The sequence below is a fragment of the Pan paniscus genome, chromosome 5, assembly GCF_029289425.2.
Source record: "Pan paniscus chromosome 5, NHGRI_mPanPan1-v2.0_pri, whole genome shotgun sequence".
NCBI lineage: Eukaryota > Metazoa > Chordata > Mammalia > Primates > Hominidae > Pan > Pan paniscus.
This window is the reverse complement of record NC_073254.2, coordinates 41173288-41196382: the sequence shown is the minus strand read 5'-3', so window position 1 is coordinate 41196382 and position 23095 is coordinate 41173288. Positions and strand designations below refer to the sequence as shown.

The 23095-nt window shown below is 43.6% G+C and overlaps 1 protein-coding gene and 3 non-coding genes across 4 annotated transcripts; 1 reads left to right on the top strand and 3 right to left on the bottom strand.

Annotated features, from left to right (window-relative positions):
• Positions 1 to 5048: 5048 nt before the first annotated feature.
• Positions 5049 to 13124, bottom strand: HMGN4 (high mobility group nucleosomal binding domain 4). The gene is made up of 2 exons (XM_024929278.4): positions 12794 to 13124; positions 5049 to 6894 (listed from the first exon to the last, which is right to left on the bottom strand). The coding sequence occupies exon 2, from the start codon at positions 6812 to 6814 to the stop codon at positions 6542 to 6544; it is 273 nt and encodes a 90-aa protein (XP_024785046.1). The 5' UTR covers positions 6815 to 6894; positions 12794 to 13124; the 3' UTR covers positions 5049 to 6541.
• A 47-nt stretch (positions 13125 to 13171) lies between these two features.
• On the bottom strand, positions 13172 to 13244 carry TRNAV-CAC (transfer RNA valine (anticodon CAC)). The gene has a single exon. It is a non-coding gene; the product is annotated as a tRNA-Val (tRNA).
• Positions 13245 to 13727: 483 nt separating this feature from the next.
• Positions 13728 to 13800, bottom strand: TRNAR-ACG (transfer RNA arginine (anticodon ACG)). Its single transcript has one exon. It is a non-coding gene; the product is annotated as a tRNA-Arg (tRNA).
• Positions 13801 to 18315: 4515 nt separating this feature from the next.
• On the top strand, positions 18316 to 18389 carry TRNAT-AGU (transfer RNA threonine (anticodon AGU)). The gene has a single exon. It is a non-coding gene; the product is annotated as a tRNA-Thr (tRNA).
• The last annotated feature ends 4706 nt before the right edge of the window (positions 18390 to 23095 follow it).

The following is a 23095-nucleotide window of genomic DNA, read 5'->3' as shown; positions in this document are numbered from 1 at the left end:
AAATAGATGGGCCTTTTGGAAAGGGAGCCACAGCGCACAAAGCTTTTCATCTGCAATAGGAGTAAAAGTTGCAATAACAATGGCTACAAGTTGTTAAAGGTTAAACTCTTTCTTGAAAAGCAACAAAAATGCACAGGCTCCCTCTTTTCTCCATTAGCGTGCTCCTTTCTGATCCCCTGCTTTCCTGATCCATGGGGTTGCCCAGGTAAACAGACGTGGTTCTTCACCCAGAACTTGGGCCTAGTGGCAGTAGCTTTCATTTTTTTGGTGGTGACCTACAATTTAGTTTAGTTTACATCGTAATTCAGTCATACATACGTAACAGAAACAAAAGTTGCATGAACTATTCCTTACTCTTAACACACACACTGCATTCTGATTATTTCTGATTCTAGTCTATTCTAACTGAAATTTAACATATCTTTCACTTACTAATACAGGTAACAAACCACAATTGAAAGAGAAGTAACTACGACTCTGTCATCAAGAAAAATCACATATTTTTGGCCAGGGGTGGTGGCTCATGCCTGTAATTCCAGCACTTTGGGAGGCCGAGGCGGGCGGATCACCAGGTCAGGAGATCAAGACCATCCTGGCTAATACGGTGAAACCCCGTCTCTACTAAAAATACAAAAACAAAATTGGTGGCGGGCACCTGTAGTCCCAGCTACTCGGGAGGCTGAGGCAGGAGAATGGCGTGAACCCGGGAGGCGGAGCTTGCAGTGAGCAGAGACCACGCCACTGCACTCCAGCCTAGGCGACAGAGGGAGTCTCTGTCTAAAAAAAAAGAAAAGAAAAATCACATATTTTTGTATCACAATACAGTTGTTACAAATACCCAAGACAACTGTTTGAAAATTACAGCAGTCATAAGACGGGTCTTGATGTTTAATATTTAATGCATTAATGAGAAGCACACATTACTCTATGAAATTATTTTAATCGTTTGAAAACTGTTTTGTAGTACAATTGGCTTTCTTTAAAATCCTGTGTATTTTTTAAAAGCTTTTAAAAATACAATTTTGAAAAGGGCTCCATGGGCTTCATGCTGGGGCCAGAGGGCTCCCTGGGAGCTAAAAGATGAAGAAGCCGCGGAAATTCGCCGTCTGGGAGGAGACCACCGTCTGGTGCCCGCCATCCCCTTCCGCCGGAACTCCACTAAAGAGGACTAGGTGTAAGCGCTGGCGCGGGAGGCCGGAGCAAGGTCTTTAAAGGTCTAAGGTGAAATTCCGGGTGGGAGCTCAGTCAAGCCTCCCCTACCCAACTGGGAATCAGTGCGCCAACCGGAGCAGGCCCCCCAGGCGACACCGAGAGGCGCGGAACTCCCAAGCCTAGAGGGCGTCGGAAGTGCATCCCAGAGCGGAGCAGCCAGAGGGGCGGGGCGTCGCGGCGCTGGGGCCGCGCCCTCGGGTATCCGGAGTAGGGCTCTTCCAGGCCATGTTGATGACCCAGGGTGGAAGCCATTGGAGAGTTTTGAGAGAAGGAGGTATTTTTTTTTTTTTTTTTTTTTTGAGACGGAGTTCTCACTCTATCTCCCAGGCTGGAGTGCAGTGGTACGATCACGGCTCACCGCAACCGAGGGAGGTACATTTTAGCGGGATTTCTGTGAGAGGCATTCGAACCAGAGCGACTCCATTTTGAGTGAGGGCTAGGAAAACGAGGCCGGGACTTTTGCTGGGCTGCATTCCCAGAAAGTCAGGCATTCCTAGCCTCTAGATGTTTATGGTTAAGGGAACAAATTAATAATGTTTACTAAACAGACCCAGACTTGGGAGTGTCTAGATGTCCCCATATCTGGAGAACAAAGGCATTCCAAATTTTGCTTTAAAGATAATAATATCGATTCTTACAAAATATAATAAGAAAATTAATCCTTTATCACAGACCCTTGTAGCAGAGCACATCTCCCCATACTTACAAGTATGTATCTAGGGTGGACGCTTTCCTCCGCGTTTCAGGAACACCCTACTCTGTCTATGGAGTAGCTGTACTTTCACTACTTAACTTTCTTAATAAACCTGCTTTTACTTTGCACTGCGGACTCGCCCTGAATTCTTTCTTGCGGGAGAGCCAAGAACCCTCCCTTGGGGTCTGGATCGGGACCCTTTTTCTGTAACACAACAACTATTGAGAAAAGAAGGTAGTGGTGCAAGGACAGATACAGAAAAATAAGTTTCCCTCCCTCTTCTTCCCAACTCTTCCATGCTCAGTGCCTCAGATGTGAGGGTCAGAAATTTGGTTATTAAAAACTCTAGGCCGGGCGTGGTGGCTCACGCCTGTAATCCCAGCACTTTGGGAGGCCGAGGCGGGTGGATCACGAGGTCAGGAGTTCGAGACCAGCCTGGCAAAAATGGTGAAACCCTGTCTCGACTAAAACAAATACAAAAGATTAGCCAGACATGGTGGCAGGCGCCTGTAATTCCAGCCACTCGGCAGGGTGAGACAAGAGAATCACTTGAACCCGGGAGGCAGAGGTTGCAGTGAGCTGAGATCGCGCTAATGCACTCCAGCCTGGGCGACAAGAGTGAAACTCCGTCTCAAAAAAACAAACAAGCAAACAAAAAAAACTCTAGATCACCCAGGCTGATATATGTCTAAATTTATGTTTGTCTAAATGTAAAGTTAAATGAGAACAATACTACTCAGCTCATAGGGTTTTCGAAATAAAATTTTTCATGTAAATCACTGGGCACACAGTTTGGCAACAACACTTAATAATTCTCTTTTATTATAGTCAGAAACCTGATATAATTTGGTTATTCATCTTAATTTTTTGATCCAACAATAATTTATTGAACATCTACTATGCACCTAAGATGACAGCAAGAGGGGTGAGAAAGAATAAAGGTAAACAACTACTATGCACATCTATATGCACTATCCATATTCTCTTAACATCTTCGTAAATGTTATTATTCTTACTGGAAGCCTTTTCCCCACTCCTTGCTTGACCAGCTCCTTTCTGTTTTCATTTTGCTGGTCATATGTCAACATACTCCAGGAAGTCCTCCCTAAGGCCCCTTCATGCCCTGGCATCAGGGTTTGGGTCTCTTGCTGTGTTATAACAGAGAGCACACTACTGTATGGCGACCTATCTCTCTATCCCATTCAACTTTTTTTTTTTTTTTTTTTTTTTTTTTTTTTGAGATGGAGTTTCACTCTGTCGCCCAGGCTGGAGTGCAGTGGCGCCATCTCGGCTCTCTGCAACCTCCGCCTCCCCGGTTCAAGCGATTCTCCTGCCTCAGCCTCCTGAGTAGCTGGGACTGCAGGGATGCGCCACCACGCCTGGCTAATATTTTGGTATTTTTAGTAGGAGACAGGGTTTCACTATGTTGGTCAGGCTGGTCTCAAACTCTTGACCTCAAATGATCTGCCTGCCTTGGCCTCCCAAAGTGCTGGGATTACAGGTGTGAGCCACTGCACCCGGCTGTCATTCAACTTTGAGCTGAGAACAGGGAATATTTCTTTTATCTTTGATCCTAATCTGTTGTCAGGCATAAAGTGCAGATAAATGTTTGCTGTTTATCAAATAAAATGGATTGGGAATAGTTGAGCAGATGAAGGATGGTAATACGGCATGACAAAGTAGAAATGCCAGCAATTCACTATTACAATGGAAAAAAATGCTATTATGTAATTCCAGTTTTACTATATATGCTACTTACTGGTTTTAGTAAGGGCTCCATATGGAGTGGCCTGGGTCTCAGTTTTGTGGAGTAATCGAATTGTCTTTTTTCCTTGTTTTTCAGTGGCGATGTAAGATTCTGGGAAATATGAATCTTTTTTTCAAATCTTCAACAGAGCTTTATGCATCAATATGCTAATGAGGTAAATTGCACTACTAGTCATTTCCATAAAGTATCTCTAATTCTTTTCAAAACCTTGCAAAATAGATAATAGTTCTTGCTTTGTTACTGAGGAGATTGTGGCTCAGAAAGGCTAAGCAATCATCCAAGCTTGGCATTATTTACTGCCAACTCTCTCAGACCTCTTCACCGTTCCATACCAGGTCCAAATCATCAACATGTTTTGCCTAGATTGCTGTGACAGCTTACAGTCTATTGCTCATGCAGCAGCCATACTCACACACACATATATAAAACACCTTAGATTGTGCCATTTCTTTGCTCGAAACTCTAATGGCACCAGGCATGGTGGCTCATGCCTGTAATCCCAGCACTTTGGGAGGCCGAGGCGGGCTGATCACTTGAGGCCAGGAGGTTGAGACCAGCCTGGCCAATATGGCAAAACCCCGTCTCTTCTAAAAATGCAAAATAATAATAATAATAAAATTAGCCGGGCCTGGTGGTAGGTGCCTGTAATACCAGCTACTCGGGAGGCTGAGGCAGGAGAATCGGGGGCGGATGTTGCAGTGAGCAGAGATTGCGCCACTGCACTCTAGCCTGGGTAACAGAGTGAGACTCCATTTCAAAAAAAAAAAAAATGCAGAGACACGGCCGGGCGTGGTGGCGCACGTCTGTAATCCCAGCACTTTGAGAGGCTGAGGCGGGTGGATCACCTGAGGTCAGGAGTTCGAGACCAGCATGGCCAACATGGTGAAACTCCGTCTCTACTAAAAATACAAACATTGGCCGGGTGTGGTGGCGCGCGCCCGTAGTCCCAGGTACTCGGAGGCTGAGGCAGAAGAATCGTTTGAACCCGGGAGGTGGAAGTTGCAGTGAGCCAAGATCACACCACTGCACTCCAGTCTGGAAGACAGAGTGAGACTCTGTCTGGGAAAAAAAAGAAAAAAAAAAGCAGACGCCAACACCTAGACTACGCTGACCATTTGAAAAAGAAATTACAGGTATAATAAGGACTAAGAAGAAACAAAATTGTTTGTATACACAGAATATATGGTTGTCTATGTAAAAAAACAAACAAACCCACAAGAATATGCAGATACAAGAATGAGAGGTAGCAAGGCTGCTGGATACAAAAATCGAAATCAACATTAGCTAAAAACAGAAAATGTGGTAACTAAAAATATACCATACGAAGTAGTGTTAAAAAGCATAAAGTCCCTAGGAAATATTAACAAGAAGACCTTTATGGAGAAAATTATAAACTTTATTGAAAGATATTTCAAAGGCCTAAGTAAATGAAGAGCTGTACCATATTCATGTATTGGAAGACAACATTGTAAAGATGACATGGTTTACCAGATTAATCTATTATAAATTCAATACAAATCCAATCAAAATTTCAATGCTCTTGGGTTTGTTTGATTTATAAATTGTTGGTCTAATTCTAGAAGTAATATGGAGGAACAGTTGGCTAAGAATAGCCAAGACACTCCAAGGAAGAACAATTTTGTGGTGATACTGGAGACAGAGGTGAAATTGGTTACAATTATGACAAAATGTGGAGGCATCTTGGTTTTTATCAGACCTTTTCCTAAACTTGCAATAATCAGGACTGTACTGTACTGCTACAAGATTAGACAAATTGATGTCAGTCAGAATAGAAACCATCAAAAGACCCACACACGTACACAAAAATTTAATTTATGAAAGAGGCAGTGTTACAAATCACTGGGGAAAGGATGAACTTTTCAGTAAATAGTGCAGAGACAACCACTTCGAATATGAAAAATGTTAAGTTGAATTTCTAACTCATAATTTTCACAAAAATCAGTTCAGGACAGACTAAAGACAAATGTGAAAGGCAAAACTATAAAATTTCCACAAGGCAGTAAAGAATATATTTATGACTTTGGGTAGGAAAGGATCTCCCCCCAAACCAATTTGTATTCAGCTTTATATGATACTTTTTAAAAACATTTACTTTCAGCAGGAAATAGGCAACAATCTATAACATTTTACAATTTCCAAACTCCCCTCCTCCAAAAGTCACTGTAAAAGTTAACAACATATGTCGCTGCTGTTTTGAACAAGAAAGATTTTCAGAGAGGGTGGACACTTCACGTGAGGCATGTATGAGCTTTTCACAGGCCCACTTTGACATGGAGGGACTAAAGTAAAACCAGCGGGATGAATCCACAAACTGAAAACAGGAATCTTGGCTCTTTTAAGTGACACCATCTCAATGTCATCAACAGAAAGCCTGAGTTTTGTTACCTAACACAGTTGATTTTAGGTACTTTTGTTACTTAACACAGTTGAGTTTGATGTGGCCAAGGCCACATCAAAACTCTCGGTTTAAGGAAATCAAGTCTATGCTGATGGCATCAGGGAAAGAGGAGACACGAAGTTTTGGTACCCCACACTGTAAGGCTTCCGTGCCAAAGTGGCTGACACGTGAATGTCAGAGAATCTCTCCTGGGAATCAAGGGAATCAAGAACAATCTTCAAAAACCAGGACAGAAAATCCTATTTTCCCTTATTTCAATTCAGTTTCTGAGATACACCCTATTAGTGGTACTTGCCCTTTCCACAAAAGACAACAAGGAAGTGTCCTGTGTGCTAACAACATAACTTAAAAAAGCCAAAATTCTACACTTTTATAAAACTTGATTTAAAAAAATAGTATTTCAAACAGTAGAGTCACTATAAGTACAGAGCTATCAAAAATGTACATTTCACTTGGCATCCCCAGTGCCTTCCGCTTTCTGGGACTGGAGTGTAGAGGCATCTCGGTTTTTTGCAGGGTTGTTCCCATCCTTTCCAGCATCTGCTTTCCCCTTTCTCCCTTTGGGAAGCTTCTCTCCCTTCTTTGCAGAGGCCTTTTTAGGCCTGGGCTCTGGTTTTGGAGGAGCTGGTTTAGCAGACAACCGAGCTGATCTCCTCTGTGGCTCATCCTTCACCTTTGCTTTATCACCTTTAGCATCTCCTTTTGCCTTTCTCTTGGGCATGGTAGCAGCAGTGTTCGCAGGTGGCTTGAGCAGTCCTGTTGGGTGCTTCTGTCCTCCTCACGCTGCTCCTGGAAAGATGTCTTTAACAAGACACAAAAAGTGTAAACCATAAAGGGAAAGACTGACCAATGTAAACGTTAAAAATCAAATTGACTATGTTGTTAATAATTCGTGTATATCAAAAAAGATAGCATAATAAAAGTAAAACAATAAGTACCAGCTTGGCAAGATATATGTAACATATATAATAGACAAAATGTTAGAATCCTGAATACATAAAGCATTCCTATAGATCCATGAGGAAAGGACAAAATGAAAATTTTACAACTATGGCAAAAAATGTTAACAGGTACTTCTTGGAAGCATGAGTGAGGAATAAGCACCTAAAAATATATAAGAAGTACATATTAAAAGCATAGGATATAACATTTCATATCTATCAAATTGAGGAAAACCAAGTTGTCTGACAATATCAAGGGCTCAGCTGATATGGAGCAATCAAAACCCTTATGTACTGCTGTGTGTGTGTGCCAATTAGTGTATTTGCTTTTGGAAACAGTGGTTATTTGTAAAGCACTCTGCAAACAGTGGTATTGTGTAAAGCAATTTTACTTCTAGGTGTTTACTTAGAGGGATTCTTGGAGGTGTGGACAGGAGATCTCCACAAGAATGTTTCTAGCAACACTGTAATTTCAAAAACCTGTAAATCACCCAAATGTCCTTCAATAGTAGAAGGGATACATATATTTTGGTAGTATCTATAAAAGGGAATACCATTCAGCAGCAGAAACAAATAGATTACAGGTAGGTTCAAAAACGAGGATGAATCTCAAGAATATAATGCCGAAGAAAAATAGCAAGTTGCAGAAGAATATGTACACTATAGATCCATTTACACATGTAAAACTATGACATGTTGAGGCCACAAACATATAGTAAAACTTAAAAAAAAAAGGGATAAATAAAAATTGGACAGTGGTCATCTCTTGGGAGTTGGGAAAGGGATGTAGTTGGAGAAGGCATGTAGGTTAGTCCAGAGATGGGGGAGGTTGCATTCTCTTCTTTAAACTGTAGGGGAAGCACATGGCTGGAGTATTACCTATGTCTTACACAGAAAAATTGTATGTGTCTGCTCAAGAATTAATAAAAGTACTAAAAAATGTGGGTAGCCCAGAGCACAGATTGAGAGCCACACAGGTAGGAAATGGAAAATAGTTTGAGTTTGAGTAATTAGGACTTAGGCCTAGGGTTGGCATTCATGGGCACTGTGTGACTTTTTTAAAGCTTTTTTCTATCATACCTTCTGCCCCACCCTTGAAAACATTTACTGGGAAATTCTGTAACCTTGTGAGTGGCCACCATTCTACAATGTTATTATTATTTTTTTAATCTTGTCTCCAAATTGCTCCAGTTTTTTGTTTTTTTTTTTTTGAGATCGAGTCTCAGAGTCTCGTTCTGTCACCCAGGCTGGAGTGCAGTGGTGCGATCTCGGCTCACTGCAACCTCTGCCTCCCGGGTTCAAGCAATTCTCCTGCCTCAGCCTCCTGGGTAGCTGGGATTACAGGCGCACGCCACCATACCCAGCCAATTTTTGTATTTTTACTAGAGACAGGGTTTCACCGTGTTGGCCAGGCTAGTGTCGAACTCCTGACATCAGGTGATCCACCTGAGAATTGCTTGAACCTGGGAGGCGGAGGTTGCAGTGAGCCGAGATTGTGCCACTGCACTCCAGCCTGGGGGACAGAGTGAGACTCTGCCTCAAAAAAAAAAAAAAAGGTAATGGTGCCACTGAGACATACAGTTCTACTGATCTAACTACACCTGACCTGCTCTCTTCTGAAGAAATCCTTGCCTAGACATTACATGAATTTATTGCTAATTTTTGTCTTTTTCCCTTTATTTCAAATGCAACATTAAGGAATCATTTTAACAATTTTTAGGAAACAAAAGGAGTTACTCTTACAATGAAGCAACCAGTGAAAATCACTTGGTCTAATGGTAGGGTGACTTGATTTATACCTGTTGCCCTAGTATAATTATTCATAATGTTCCCTTTTACTTTGAAAGGTGACCTAACTTGGGCAATGAATAATAAGGTTACCCCAAATATTCTGCATATATTTTTAGAGGCCTTTATGTTATCAGAGAATGAGAGTGTTTAACCAAAAAGTGAGCTTTTGGCCTAGCACACATTTCCCTAAGAATAGATACTCCATACCATTCTCCTTCCATCTCACTCCAAAATTGTTTCTCAGCCCATTTCCTGGTGTGAGAATGCTAACACAGTCTCTTTTCCTGGGTTCAGTCTTCTTCGAGTTAGATCCATTGAAGTCCATCCGAAGTAGGGGGGCCATGATCTCCACATGTCAAAGGCCAAAATACAGCAGGTGACAAAATAAAATCAGGAAAAATAGGCCACTGCCTGGATGCTGTATCTGAGTATATAAATACGGATTTAATTCTTGAAACTCACCTTTAGGAAGCTGATTAGGATACCAGGTCACTGACTCTCTAGAGACCTTACAAATGTAGGAGACAGATACACACATAATGAAAAGGGACCAGAGAGATGGGTAAAAGCTCTTACCATTTCCATAAAGGACAAGGAGGTTGGAAAAGGAAGGAGCTCTCACCACACAGTGGTTTTAACTTAGAAGAAATTATTTGAGGTGGCGCAGAAGAGATTTTTAGGTAAATGAAACTCTTTTGTATGCTACTGTAATGGCATATATTATAAAATGGTAGATGTTACGCACTTGACAAAACCCACAGAACTTCATACAGTGAGTGAACCCTGATGTAAACTATATATTTTAGTTAATAATAAGCTATCAATATTAGTTCATCATTTGTAACAAATGTACCACACCAGTGCAAGTTGTTAATAACTTAGGAGAAACTGAGGTGGGGGAAAGGAAGTATGTGGGAACTCTCTGTATCTTCTGCTCAATTTTCTGTAAACCAAAAATTGCTCTGAAAAAAAGAAGTCTATTAATGTAAAAAAAATACGCATTTTAAGAGTTCAAAAAAATAATGTTAATGATAAAATATAAAAGTCATTACAAATACTCCTTCAAGCATGTGGAAGAAAAGAAAAATTATTAACTGGCAGATAAATCTTACTAGTAATTGTACAACTTTTGGAAACATAGAGAAATGACTTTCAATGGTATCATCAGGGCAAGAAATTATCAAGACAGATACTGAAGTTATTTTCCCAAGACATGGCAACAATTTTAAAAGTTTTAGAAATATAACAGTTCCCCTTTGTTAAAATAACTCTTCCAATAACATTATATTACAAACAACAGAGCAAGTTAGTGAAAGTTTTGAATCACTCGTCTTCATTGCACAGAACTGGACTGAAATTCTCATGAAAGCTCTCAATTTAACTCCTCATTTAACCAGATTGCTGTAGGGGAGAAGAAACATCTGCTTCATCCTTCTTCCAATCCTTTTGTTAGCATGAAGACTTGCATTTTTATCATTAGAAGAAGATCATGATGTTTAAATTAACTGGCAAAAATAGCTTAAAAAAAAAACTAATAGTGAAATAAAAAGCAAAATAGGGTATTATGGGTGGGCCCTAATTCAATATTACTGGTGTACTTGTAGGAAGAGGAGATTAGGATACAGACAACATAGAGGAACACATCTAAGGATGTAGTGGGAGGTGGCCATCTGCAAGCCAAGGAGGGGCCTCAGAAGAAACCAAACCTGCCGACATCTTGATCTTGGACTTCTATCCTCCAGAAGTCAAAGAAAATTAATTTTTGTTGTTTAAGTCACCCAGCCTGTGGTACCTTGTTTCGGCAGCCCTAGCGGACTAACATAGGAGGGAACAGTGTAAGAATTTAGTGACTCAGGCAGGGCGTGGTGGCTCACGCCTGTAATCCCAGAACTTTGGGAGGCTAAGGTGGTCAGAAGTTCGAGACCAGCCTGGCCAACATGGTGAAACCCTATCTCTGCTAAAAATACAAAATTAGCCATGGGTGGTGGTGCGTGCCTGTAATCCCAGCTACTAAGGATGCTGAGGCAGGAGAATTGCTTGAACCCGGGAGGCGGAGGTTGCAGTGAGCCAAGATTGTGCCACTGCACTCCAGCCTGGGTGACAGAGCAAGACCCGGTCTCAAAAAAAAAAGAAAAAAAAAAAGATTCACAGGCAAGATGCAGTGTGCTACAGAAGCAAGAGGTCACATGGTGTCAGTCACTCTCCAGGGCGTTTGTTCTTCATCTTCCAAAGTATTAGAGACGCAGCATGAGTTTCCACGGAGGTTAAGTGAGAGAGACTGGGAGATGCAGGGGTAGAAAGGAAAGATGAGAAAACGCAGGGTGTCTAAAAGGGTAGGTTTGCTGCTGCAGCTTGCCAGAATGCATCTGCTTTAAAGAGAAGGAGTGAGCCATAAGCTCCCAAACAGTCACCCATCTGTAAAGGTTGGTTAGGGGCACACTCACCTTCCAGGCTAAAGTATTCCTGCTAACTGGGATCGGAGAAAGATGAAGAGGATAAATCCTTGTCATCTCCTAGGACCCTGGAACCTTTGCCCCCTTTCTGGGCACCATAATAACTTGCTTATATTTCTGAGTAGTACAGAGGGGATTTTAAATGAAAATGTATTAGACAGGTTGCTGTTGAGCACATGCCCAAGTTTATTGTCTTGCTAACCAAGATATTATCTTGCTAGCCAAGGTGTTGTCTTGTTAAGGGAACCAGCAAGATGACAAAAGAATGGACCTTTCAAGTCAACGTCTACCCAAGCAGCCTGTTTAAGAAAATGATAAAAAGAAAACAGCTCATTAACATTGTCCTTTTCTTTCTTTTCTTTTCTTTTCTTTTTTTTTTTTTTAATTTTGCGGACCCACCAAAGAATGCAGCCCTTCTTTCCTCATGGTCATAAAAATATCACATTCGGTTGGGCGCGGTGGCTCATGCCTGTAATCTCAGCACTTTGGGAGGCCGAGGCGGGCGGATCACTTGAGGTCAGGAGTTTGAGACCAGCCTGGCCAATATGGTGAAACTCCGTCTCTAACTAAAAATACAAAAATTATCCGGGTGTAGTGTTACACACCTGTAGTCCCAGCTGCTCGGGAGCCTGAGGCACAAGAATCGAGGTGGAGGTTGCAGTGAGCGAGATCGCACCATTGCACCCTAGCCTGGACGACAGAGTGAGACTCCGTCTCAAAAACAAACAAACAAAAACAAACACATCACATTCTTATTAGTCATTTGAGGGAACCTGGAGCAATATGATCTGAGAGGCTAGGCTTGGCTAATCCCTAGAAAAAGTAGTAATACATCTAAGAAAGAAATCCCTCTTAGGGAACACCAGAGGCTGCCAGGTGACACAACAAAACTTTCTCATAAAAGCGTTTGATTAATCCGATTAACTTGTAAGCAAGCCATGTGGCAGAGGTAAGAGGCCAAACACCAAGGCACCAGTCCTGATTCTAAACAAGTGCTGGTCCATTTCTTAACTTTGGGATCCATTTTTTCTTTGTGATGGAATAGCAAAAGGTCAAAGTGGAGGAGGACTCAGCCCTTGGGTGTCTCCTCAACGAGGGTTTCTCGAAGGTAAATTGGGGAGGAAGGGAGAGCCCACGGCAGGTCAGTCCCACCTGCCAGTCACCACCTCTTCAAGGCCACAGCCCTGCGGGAGCAATCCTTTCAAATCCCCTTCCTTCCTTCTTTTAGAACGCCCCTAGAGCGCCGATTAGGACTTCTCATCCCGGTCGGGCCTGCGGCTCTCTGTGACCCCACCTCTGGATTCAGCTTTTCCAGGGATTCACACTCGGAGCTCAGGAGAGATGCTGCGATTACTCTGGAGACGGGAAGACAGGCGGGGCTGACGGGGCCCAAGGCCCCTAATCATGACCGGGGCCAGCTGGCAGGAGGGTCCTAAGTATACGGAGGGCGGCGGGACCCCCCCCACCACGCCCCTCATTTTCCGGGTTAGCGCACAAAGTCTGTGAGGCACTTACCCGAGTCTCGTGGCCGTCCGAGGGGCGCGGGAATCCCAGCTGAGGCCCGTGACGCGCCGGAGCCCTAGGCGTGGGCAGGGCCAGCACCAGCCCTAAGACAGAGAAGACTAGCGGAGCCCGGCTCCGCCAGGAACAGGAAGGCGAGGGAAGGTGAGGATGCGCTTCCGGGGCTGCAGGCGGGGAGCCGCCCCGAGTCCAAGCCGGAGAGAGCTGGTTCTCCCCCTGGCGATACGTGTGTGAGCCTCTGAGGCCCGCCCTAAGCACTGCTGCCCCGATCTAGCAAGACAAGAAGACAGGAAATTTATGACAGCCTGAAAAAGTCTTTCAAAGATACACACTGGAAGAATTTCGTAGTAAAATGAGGGAAAAAAAAAAACGTGTTTCCGCCCGGTTTCGAACCGGGGACCTTTCGCGTGTGAGGCGAATGTGATAACCACTACACTACGGAAACCCACTAAGCACTTATTTTTCAGAGTAAATAGTTCTTCCTGCCTAGTTCCGTGTTTCTTCGTTCCAAGTGCGAGTTTTGCTGATGTGCGCGTGCGTCTCTGTACCGACCTCGCAAACCAGAAAAACCAATGAAAAGCTCAGACCCAGCCCCTCCAGTGTTCAAACTGAAGCCATAGAATTTATTCTACAAATGACTGAATAGGGAAGAACACAATAGAGACTTTAGTTTAATCTCTGAAAGGTCCTTCGTTCTTCGGCCAAAATGGCCAGGCAAGGCTGGGCACAACTTGGGTAGGGCGAGCGTTTCTCTGACGTAGTTGGCGTTACCACGTGGTCAGTGGCAGAATGCTCCGCAAAGAAATGATAGCCCCATATGTTGTCGGGAGCTGCCCCTCTTGCTTCTGAGTCTTCCAGGCAAATTTACCTTGCAGGAATTTCCTTACTCCTGCGGAGTCAGAAAGTTGTAAAATGAGCCTACTTATATCGAGCCAGCCAGGAGTCGAACCTGGAATCTTCTGATCCGTAGTCAGACGCGTTATCCATTGCGCCACTGGCCCTGCGCGTGCTTTAAGGGCGAGGTATTTCATAAGAAACTAGGTTGTACCCGTAATGTCTGGGTGAAGGCCTGTAAGCCGCGTTTGCCCGCTGGTCCAGGCTCGCAGCGCATGGACTCCCTGGTAGCTACTTCTGCACACGCCCCGTGGCCTTCATTCCTTTCTCGGTCTGTCTCTGCCGGCTGAAAAATGGCGGTGAAAAGCAAGCCCTGCATCCTCTCTGCCCCAATATCACCGCTCCATTAATGCGTTCGTTCATTCAACCAGTATTAGTGTTCAAGGCACTGCAGATAACGGTGAAGAAAACATGAGAGACCCTTGCCCTCAAGATTACATGGCAGTGGCGGAAGCGGATAATAAAGCATTAAATAAACAAAATAATAGTGATAAGCGATTGGAGAAAAATAATAATAAAACAGGGAAAGAGGATAGGAAAGGCCAGCAGTGAAAGTGATGAATGAGGGATAAATGCTGATATCAGGGGAAATGAATGATCTGGAACAGGGAAAAATCGCTAGGGAAAAGGCCTGGAGGTGGAAGCAGGCTTGGGAGTTATGTTGAGGAGGCCGGTGCTCAGTGGAGAGGAATAGGAGATCCTGGGAGACCACCTCCAGCTTTATAGGCCCTTGTAAGGACTCTGGCCAGCTTTACAGGCTCTTGTAAGGACTCTGGCTGGTATTCTGTAGGAAACTGGAAGCCGTTGTACGGTGACGTGGTCTGAGTTTTTATTTGTCTCTCTGTGGGTCTTTTTTTTTTTTTTTTTTCTTCAAATATTTTACTAAGCGAAACTGTGCTAGGCCTCCTCACTGCATGCTGCTTCTACTGCAGGGCCTTGATCTCAGAATTTGACAGCTTTATAAGGAGCATCATCAACCCGGACACACATATGAATGTTCACTTTTTCACTTTGAAAGCAAACAGACGTCTCATATGTGTGTGTTTTAGTTTGTCCATATTTCTGAAAATAAATCATCCCCATGCCTGGTGAGCATTTTAAATAAGTTGAGGTCTACTAAACAGAAGTAAAACTGCCTGATATTGAGAATATACACGTTGAGATTAGAAAATATTTGTTTTCAGTTCATAAGGTTTCAACAGCCGTTACAAAAAATATTCTGCTCTTTCTGCATAAATATTAAGGTAGACCTAGGTTATGGATTCCTCCCTAGGCAATAGCATAGGGATCTTCTCGTTAGGTTTTGTACTATGGACCCCAAGGGCAGCTTGGTGATTCTGGACTCTATCTCAGAATAATACTTTTAAATACACGAAAGAAAAGATAAATATGTAAGATTTCAAAAGAAAACTAATTATGTTAAAATAGGTTACCAAAACTTTTTTTTTTTTTTTTTTGGAGACAGAATTTTGCTCTTATTGCCCAGGCTGGAGTGCAATGGCACGATCTCGGCTCACCGCAACCTCTGCCTCCCGGGTTCAAGCGATTCTCCTGCCTCAGCCTCTCAAGTAGCTGGGATTACAGGCATGCGCCACCACGCCCCGCTAATTTTGTATTTTTAGTAGAGACGGGGTTTCTCCATGCTGGTCAGGCTAGAGCATCCCTGGAAGTCACAGGTCCCACCTAGCACCTTAAAAATGAGCTTTAACCCAGCTGGCTGTAGGCTCTGTCCACATTCAGTCTCCTTAGTGTTTGTCTATAAAAATTTATCTGTGTTTTGCAGGCTTTGAAGACCTCCCTTGGGTGCCTCAAATTTCTTAGCCATATTCACTACGATAAATACTTTCAGCTGGGCGCGGTGGCTCACGCCTGTAATCCCAGCGCTTTGGGAGGCCGAGGTGGGCGGATCACGAGGTAAGGAAATCGAGACCAGCCTGCCCAACATGGTAAAACCCCGTCTCTACTAAAAATACAAAAAATTAGCCTGGCGTGGGTCCCAGCTACTCGGGAGGCTGAGGCAGGAGAATTACTTGAACCCGGGAGGCGGAGGTTGCAGTGAGCCGAGATCGCGCCCATTGCACTCCAGCCCAGGCAATAAGAGCAAAACTCTGTCTCAAAAAAAAAAAAAAAGAAAGAAAGAAATGCTTTTGCTTTGCTCTTGGAAATCTTTCTACATCTTTTCTGACAGTTCCAGTTTCAACTTCCAGTCTTTTCTTCAGCATATATTGGAGAAAGAGTCCAGATATATACATCTAGATATATATCTATATATATCTAGGGTGAGGACTGGCAAGTCTGAAACCTGTAGGGTTGTAGGGCAGGCTGGAAACTCTCAGGCAGAAGCTGATGCTGAAGTCTTGAAACAGAATTTCTTCTTCCTTAGGGAGGCCTTTGTTTTGCTCTCAAAGCCTTTTAACTGATTGGATAAGGCCCATCTACATAAGGGAGAATCTTTTTTTAAGGTTAACTGATTGTTAACCACATTTACAAGATAACTTCACAGAAACATGTAGGTTAGTGTTTAATTGAATAACTGGGTAGCCTAAGTTGACACATACAACTATGACAGTGGTGGACTCTTCTCTGTTTCAGTGCAGTTTTTTTTAGTTTCACTCCCAGGCACATGGAAAACTACACCATCTGCCACTCTCACATTGTTTTACATGACTGTCGGCAGTCTGTGACACAGCCACCTGCATCCTCTCCAATTTCAGATGTGTGGAGCGGAGCCAATGTGAGGGTTCCATGGTTCCTAATCACAGTCGGAACTGAATAGAAGATATGGTTCACACCAAGAGATCTGTAAATGATTGCTCAAAGTCTCAATTTGCTTCCAAGTCTCATCTCTGGCTAAACAATTCCTTTGACATTCTAGAAATTCTGTGCAAACTTCGTCAGCTGCCAGTCAAAGGAAAAACCAAAATAAAATACTATTGGCTCTGCTGTCTGGGGCCTGCCACAGTTGGGTTAAAGCCATATTAGGTGTGACTGTGCTATTTATGATGATTATATTGGCTCCAAGCACACTAATAATATGATGGCTAATCTTATAATAATAAAGTAATAAGTGCTTATTTCATGAGTCTCAATCAAAGTGAGTGCTGAGTTCATAGACTTGCATCTTTTTTTTTTTTTTTTTTTGAGACGGAGTCTCGCTCTGTCGCCCGGGGTGGAGTGCAGTGGCGCGACCTCAGCTCACTGCAAGCTCTGCCTCCCGGGTTCACGCCATTCTCCTGGCTCAGCCTCCCGAGTAGCTGGGACTACAGGCGCCCACCACCACACCTGGCTAATTTTTTTGTATTTTTAGTAGAGATGGGGTTTCACCGTGTTAGCCAGGATGGTCTCGATCTCCTGACCTCGTGATCCGCCCGCCTCGGCCTCCCAAAGTGCTGGGATTACAGGCGTGAGCCACTGCGCCCGGCCGACTTGCATCTTTTTATAAAAATGAAAACTCTAGTCGGCGTGACCTTTTACTGTTTCCCCCATCACATACATAGGCAAAGGTACATGCCAATGTCTGCCTTAGACTGTGACAGAGAAATCCTTCAAATATTGATACAGCTAAGGAATACTGAAATGTCTGTTTCACCATAATCACCAGGACAACAGATTTCAAGTAAAACAGCCAAACATAATTACAGGTTTCATTTGGGAAGTTACTTTCACAGCTGTGCCAACAATTTGTATACTCTTCAGAATTTCATTAAACCCCTTTATTCAAATTATACTCCCAAGATCAGATTTATTTTTAATAGAGAACAGAATAAGTTAGAAACACATAAGCCCCCATGACAATATAGAAGTTTTCTCTCTCTCTCTCTCTCTATAATATATATATATATATATACACATACACACACACACACATATATATAATGCTGATTTGACACATCAAATCAGATCCTTTGGACAAGTATTAGGACAGGAAAGCTTTTCTTTCTGTGTAGCTATACCGGGAAGGGGACTTCTTTATCTCTTTCCAAGATTAAGTTGTTATTTCTTAAATCTTGCATTTTTAAGAAGCAACTCTGGAACCCCATTAGTTAATCTTTAATAAGCAAGAAGCAGGTAGGTGGAGCCCAATTTTAACGGAAAGAAATGGGGTAAGGAATGACTGGAATTTTAATCTAATTCCAGTTTAATTTAAAAGCCATGAAATAAGAAACAAATAGCTTGCTTCCTGCTAGATCAGTTCTTGGTGCCGTAAGTGTTCTGGTGTAAATGCATTACACGACTCGGAGGAGTGTTCTGTAAATGTGGCTGGCTACCCGCTCTCCTACCCTCTTCTCCCTGAAGCCCGAGGTCATACTTTACCCACGTTAGGATGAGCTGTTTGCTATTTGAGGCAGTTTCTCGGAGGACTCTCCTGTTCGCCCCGGGGCGGGGGTCAGGCTATCGCCAGCCTTTCCCTCACCCCCCCACCTCCCCCACGCGAAAAACCTCGTTATCCTGCAGCTGAGCGGTTTCTTAGGTCTTTTGGGGCGAAGCCAAAGTTAATCTTCAGTGTCTGAAGAAGCGTGTGGCTACTTTCAAACCTCAGTAACAAGAAAGTGTGTCAATGCACAGAACAAAGGCAAAGATCATCTCTTTTCTATGCTCATTTGTAGTATCAGAGTCACGGTGGCTCCGTGGCTTAGCTGGTTAAAGCGCCTGTCTAGTAAACAGGAGATCCTGGGTTCGAATCCCAGCGGGGCCTGTTGTAGTTTTCCTGCATTCAAAGTACCCACGGAACCGTTGAAGTATAGCGTGAAAGGATATTTTCCCCTATGGGGCTCCATCACAGTGTTTTATATGCGTCCGGTGTGAAACCTCCTTGTTTACGAAAAAGAAGCAAAGATAAATTTGGGTTTCTTTCAGAATGATGAAATTCTGAATTTCTTGCTTTTCTTACACTTTTCTTCCACATGTTATATCTTACAACATGTACGAGAGGAACCAGGGAAAGCAGAAGGCAAACACCAAATTTAAACTACAAGCAACATCATAATCTCTAGTCATTCTATTTTGTTTCCTGGGGAAATCCTAAACAGATTCATTGTCAGAATCTGCAGGTAATGTTTTTAGAAGGTCAATCTTTGGAATGATTCATAATCTGTTGTTGAGAAGGCTGTAGCATCTCTGAAAATTCACAGCAAACAGTAAGATCTGGCCACATAAAACAAGCTGTGATTCGCTATTTAAAAAGATTGCATTGTACTCAGAGTTTTTTGGAAAGGAACAAATCAAAGCAAAAACAAATATTTGTCACCAAGACTTGAGAAAAGAAGCTGTCAGAGAAGCCTCCATTTGCTTATGGGGCCCACTAGAACAGGCTGACTTGAAGAAGTCCAGGAAGGGTTGAGATGCCTTCTCCCAAACTCTCCAAGAGGAAGAAAGAGAAATTGAGAAGTAGGAAAGAAGTCAGTTTTACTCTTAGCAGAAGTTCTCCACATAGAAACACAAGACCAAGGAAATGGAAGTTCACTGTAACTATTACCAACCCTCTCACCCATCTCCCAAGACCCAGCCCACAGCTCACCTGGCACAGAAAGTTCCACTTCTCTGGCTTTTGCTTTCAGAGCATATTATTTTATGTAGATTGTCAAGGCTTGCAATATGATTTCCTGTTCTAGCTCTGGAGACAAAATCCCAACACTTGGAGGAACAGCTCAGAAGCAACTCTACTTTTATGGAGACTTTCTACTCCCATTCTGCAGCTTAATTCCCCACTTTTCTTTTTTGTTGTTGTTGTTTTTTTTTTTTTTTTGAGACGGAGCCTCGCTCTGTCACCCAGACTGGAGTGCAGTGGTGTGATCTTGGCTCACTGCAACCTCTGTTTCCAGGGTTCAAGCAATTCTCCTGCCTCAGCCTCCCGAGTAGTTGGGATTACAGGCGCCCACTATTATGCCCGGCTAATTTTTGTATTTTTAGTAGAGACGGGGTTTCACCATGCTGGTCGGGCTAGTCTTGAACTCCTGACCTCAGGTGATCTGCCCACCTCGGCCTCCCAAAGTGCTGGGATTACAGGTGTGAGCCACCACCCCCGGCCAATTCCCCACTTTTCTTTATAAACATCAAGCACCAATGGAAAGGCAGACCCTTCTTTTTTTTCACTAGAGCCTTCTATCTTCTGTTCTTTTTCCCTAGGCCCAGATACAAACTTCCCTCAAATGATAAGACAGGCTGGGTCACTGGTGCAGATGTCAACACTAAATCACTAATTCATCCCCTTACCAATCCTGCCTCATTTCCACTCTCCTGCTCCATCAGCTCCAGAAATACCTTTATAGGAGGCTTGTGGCCAAGTGGCCCTCAACAGATTGCATGGTCTGTACACTGAGTTGGCAGTAGTGGTACTGGCTACTGAAGCTATTGAATATTCCAGGTGATGAGTCTCACTATCTTTCCCAAAAGCCTATGTCTTCCTAGTTCTCCATATATGGATACATCATGGAAACAATTTATGTGTAAAAGTGGAAATGGTTTGCAATCAGATGCTTGTTTGTCTAGTGAGTGGCTATTTGTCAATGGCCAATTACTATGTGGCAGTTACCATGCTAATCACACATGGGTGAAGAGGCTGATGGGAAGGGAAAACAATTTAATGGCAGTTATAGTATAGTGGGATGTAATACTATTGGGAGTACAGGGTGCTTTGAGCCACACTTGCCTATTTATTTATTTATTTATTTATTTAGAGATGGAGTCTCGCTCTGTTGCCCAGGCCGGAGTGCAATGGCGCAATCTTGGCTCACTGCTACCTCTGCCTCCTGGGTTCAACGATTCTCCTGCCTCAGCCTCCCGAGTAGCTGGGACTACGGGCACCCACCACCACGCCCGGCTACTTTTTGTATTTTTAGTAGAGACAGGCTTCACCATGTTGGCCAGGCTTGTCTCGAATTCCTGACCTCAAGTGATCCACCTGCCTCGGCCTCCCAAAGTGCTGGGATTACAGGTGTGAGCCACCACGCTCGGCCCCACATTTGCTTATTTATTTATTTTTTTTAGGGACAGAGTCTGGCTCAGTTGCCCAGGCTGGGGTGCAATAGCACAATCCTAACTCACTGCAGTCTTGAACTCTTGGGCTCAAGCAATCCTGCTGCTTCAGCCTCCTTGAGTAGCTAGGCCTACCAGTGTGTGCCACTATGGGTCTGCCACCACGTCCAGGTGATTTTTGTGTTTTGTTTGTAGAGACAGGGTTTCATAATATTGTCCAGGCTGTTCTCCAACTCCTGGGCTCCAGACATACTCTGGCCTAGGTCTTCCAAAGTGTTGGGATTACAGGCATGGGTCACTGCGCAGGCCTGCAGCCTCATTTGAAAACAAACCTGTCTGTGTGGGGCTGGGTGCAGTGGGGATCACCTCTGTAAACTCAGCACTTTGGGATGCTAAGGTAGGAGGATCACTTGAAGCCAGGAGCTGAAGACCAGCTTGGGCAACATAGTCCATAGTGAGACCACATCTCTACATAAAATAAATTAGCCTGGCATAATGGTGTGTACCTGTAGCCGTAGCTACTCGGGAGGCTGAGGCAGAAGGATCTCTTGAGCTCAGGAGGTTGAGGCTGAAAAAAACAAAACAAAACAGAAAAACAGACAAACAAAAACCCTGATTGGGCGAAGGTGGAAGGAAGACTTTACGGAAGAAGTGATACCCACACTGAGCCATGAGGGAGACACAGAACTTGTCAAGGAAAGAGGATAGACGTGGGAGGAGTAGAATAGATGCCCTGGGCAAAGGGAACAGTGTGTAACTAAAGGTGAGGAAGAGAATGCTCAGTTCAGATAAGTGGAAAGCAGTTAGGTGAGGGTATGTGCAAGTCTTAAAACTGTTTTTTGTCTGGAGATAGCCGGAGAACATTTGACTTGGCAGTTGATAAGTGTCAGGTGTTTCATGCTTTCTTTTAAAAAGACAATGCCTTACCAAAGCAGTTTGGATAGCATTTGAATTTACAAGTTGTGGATTAAGTAGGGACTCTAGCTCAGCTGCTGAGGTTCTCCTATGGGCAGGTGGAGCTAGAAGGGACTGTGTTTCCCATTGCATTCTAAGTAGCGATGCTCATCTACTTGCTTCATATCTGTCTGAGCTAGCCTGTCTACTTCTCAAGGCAAGGGCTGTGCCTGTCCTCTTCACTGCTGTATCTCCAGAGACCAGCACAGGGCCTGGCCAACAGCAGTGTGATGATTAATATTATGGGTCAATTAGAGTGGTTCATTAGATACTCAGATTACACATTGTTTCTGGCTGGGCTTGGTGGCTCATGCCCGTACTCCCAGCACTTTGGGAGGCCGAGGTAGGAGGATCGCTTGAGCCCAGGAGTTTGAGACCAGCCTGGCCAACATAGTGAGGCCCTCATGTCGCTACAAAAAAAAAAAAAAATTAAAAATTAGCCAGGTGTGGTGGTACGCACCTGTAGTCCCAGCTACTCATGAGACTGAGGTGGGAGGAATGCTTGAGCCCAGAAGATCGAGGCTGCAGCGAGCCCTGGTTGTGCCACTGCACTCTAGCCTAGGTGACAGAGCGAGATCTTATCTCAGGGTGTTTCTGGATGAGATTATCATCTGAATCAGGGACTCAGTAAAGCAAATTGCCCTCCCGGGTATGATCCCTCCCATTTGTTAAGGGCCTTAATAGAACAAAGGTTGAGGAAGGAGGAATTCACCTCTTCTCCCCCTACCCCACTGATTTACATCTCATTTTTTTTCCTCTTGCTCTTGGACTGGGATTTACTTCGTTGACTCCTGGGGCTTTCAGGCCTGATTGAGACCCAAACTGAATTACACTACCTGTTTTTCTGGGGCTCCAGCTAGCAGATGGTAGATTGTGGGACTTCTCAGCCTCCTCCATAATTGTGTGAACCAATTCCTTATCATAAATTACTGTCTCTCTCTCGATAGACAGGCATAGATAGATAGATACATACACACATACATACATAGTTAATAGATAGATAGACTATTAGTTCGGTATTTCTGAATGACCCTAATACAAGCAGGTACTCAACTATGAAAAAAAAAATACAATGTATCAGGCATTTGTTGTTTGCCAGACACTCTTCTAAGCTTTTTACATATTCCAAGTCATGTAATCCTTACTGCATAGTTATGAGGAAAGGTGCAGTTATTTCCTCCATTTTAAAGAGAAGGGCACTGAGGCACAAGGATGCAAAGTCACTTTCCTGGAAGGTAAGTAGCTGGCAAGTGGCAACGTCCAGAGATGGGCCTAGGCAGCCTGAATTGAATTCGACTAATCTGCTGGCCTTCCAAGCACCTTTAAGTGTTTTTTCTGCTACCCTAGGGGGTACACCTATTTGCCATTTCCTCCTTTCTCTTATGTTGCCACCTCTGAAGGAGGGATTCAAAGCCATGTTTGATCAGAATGTCAGGGTAGGCAGAAATGGAGTGAATATGTGGAGTGAATACT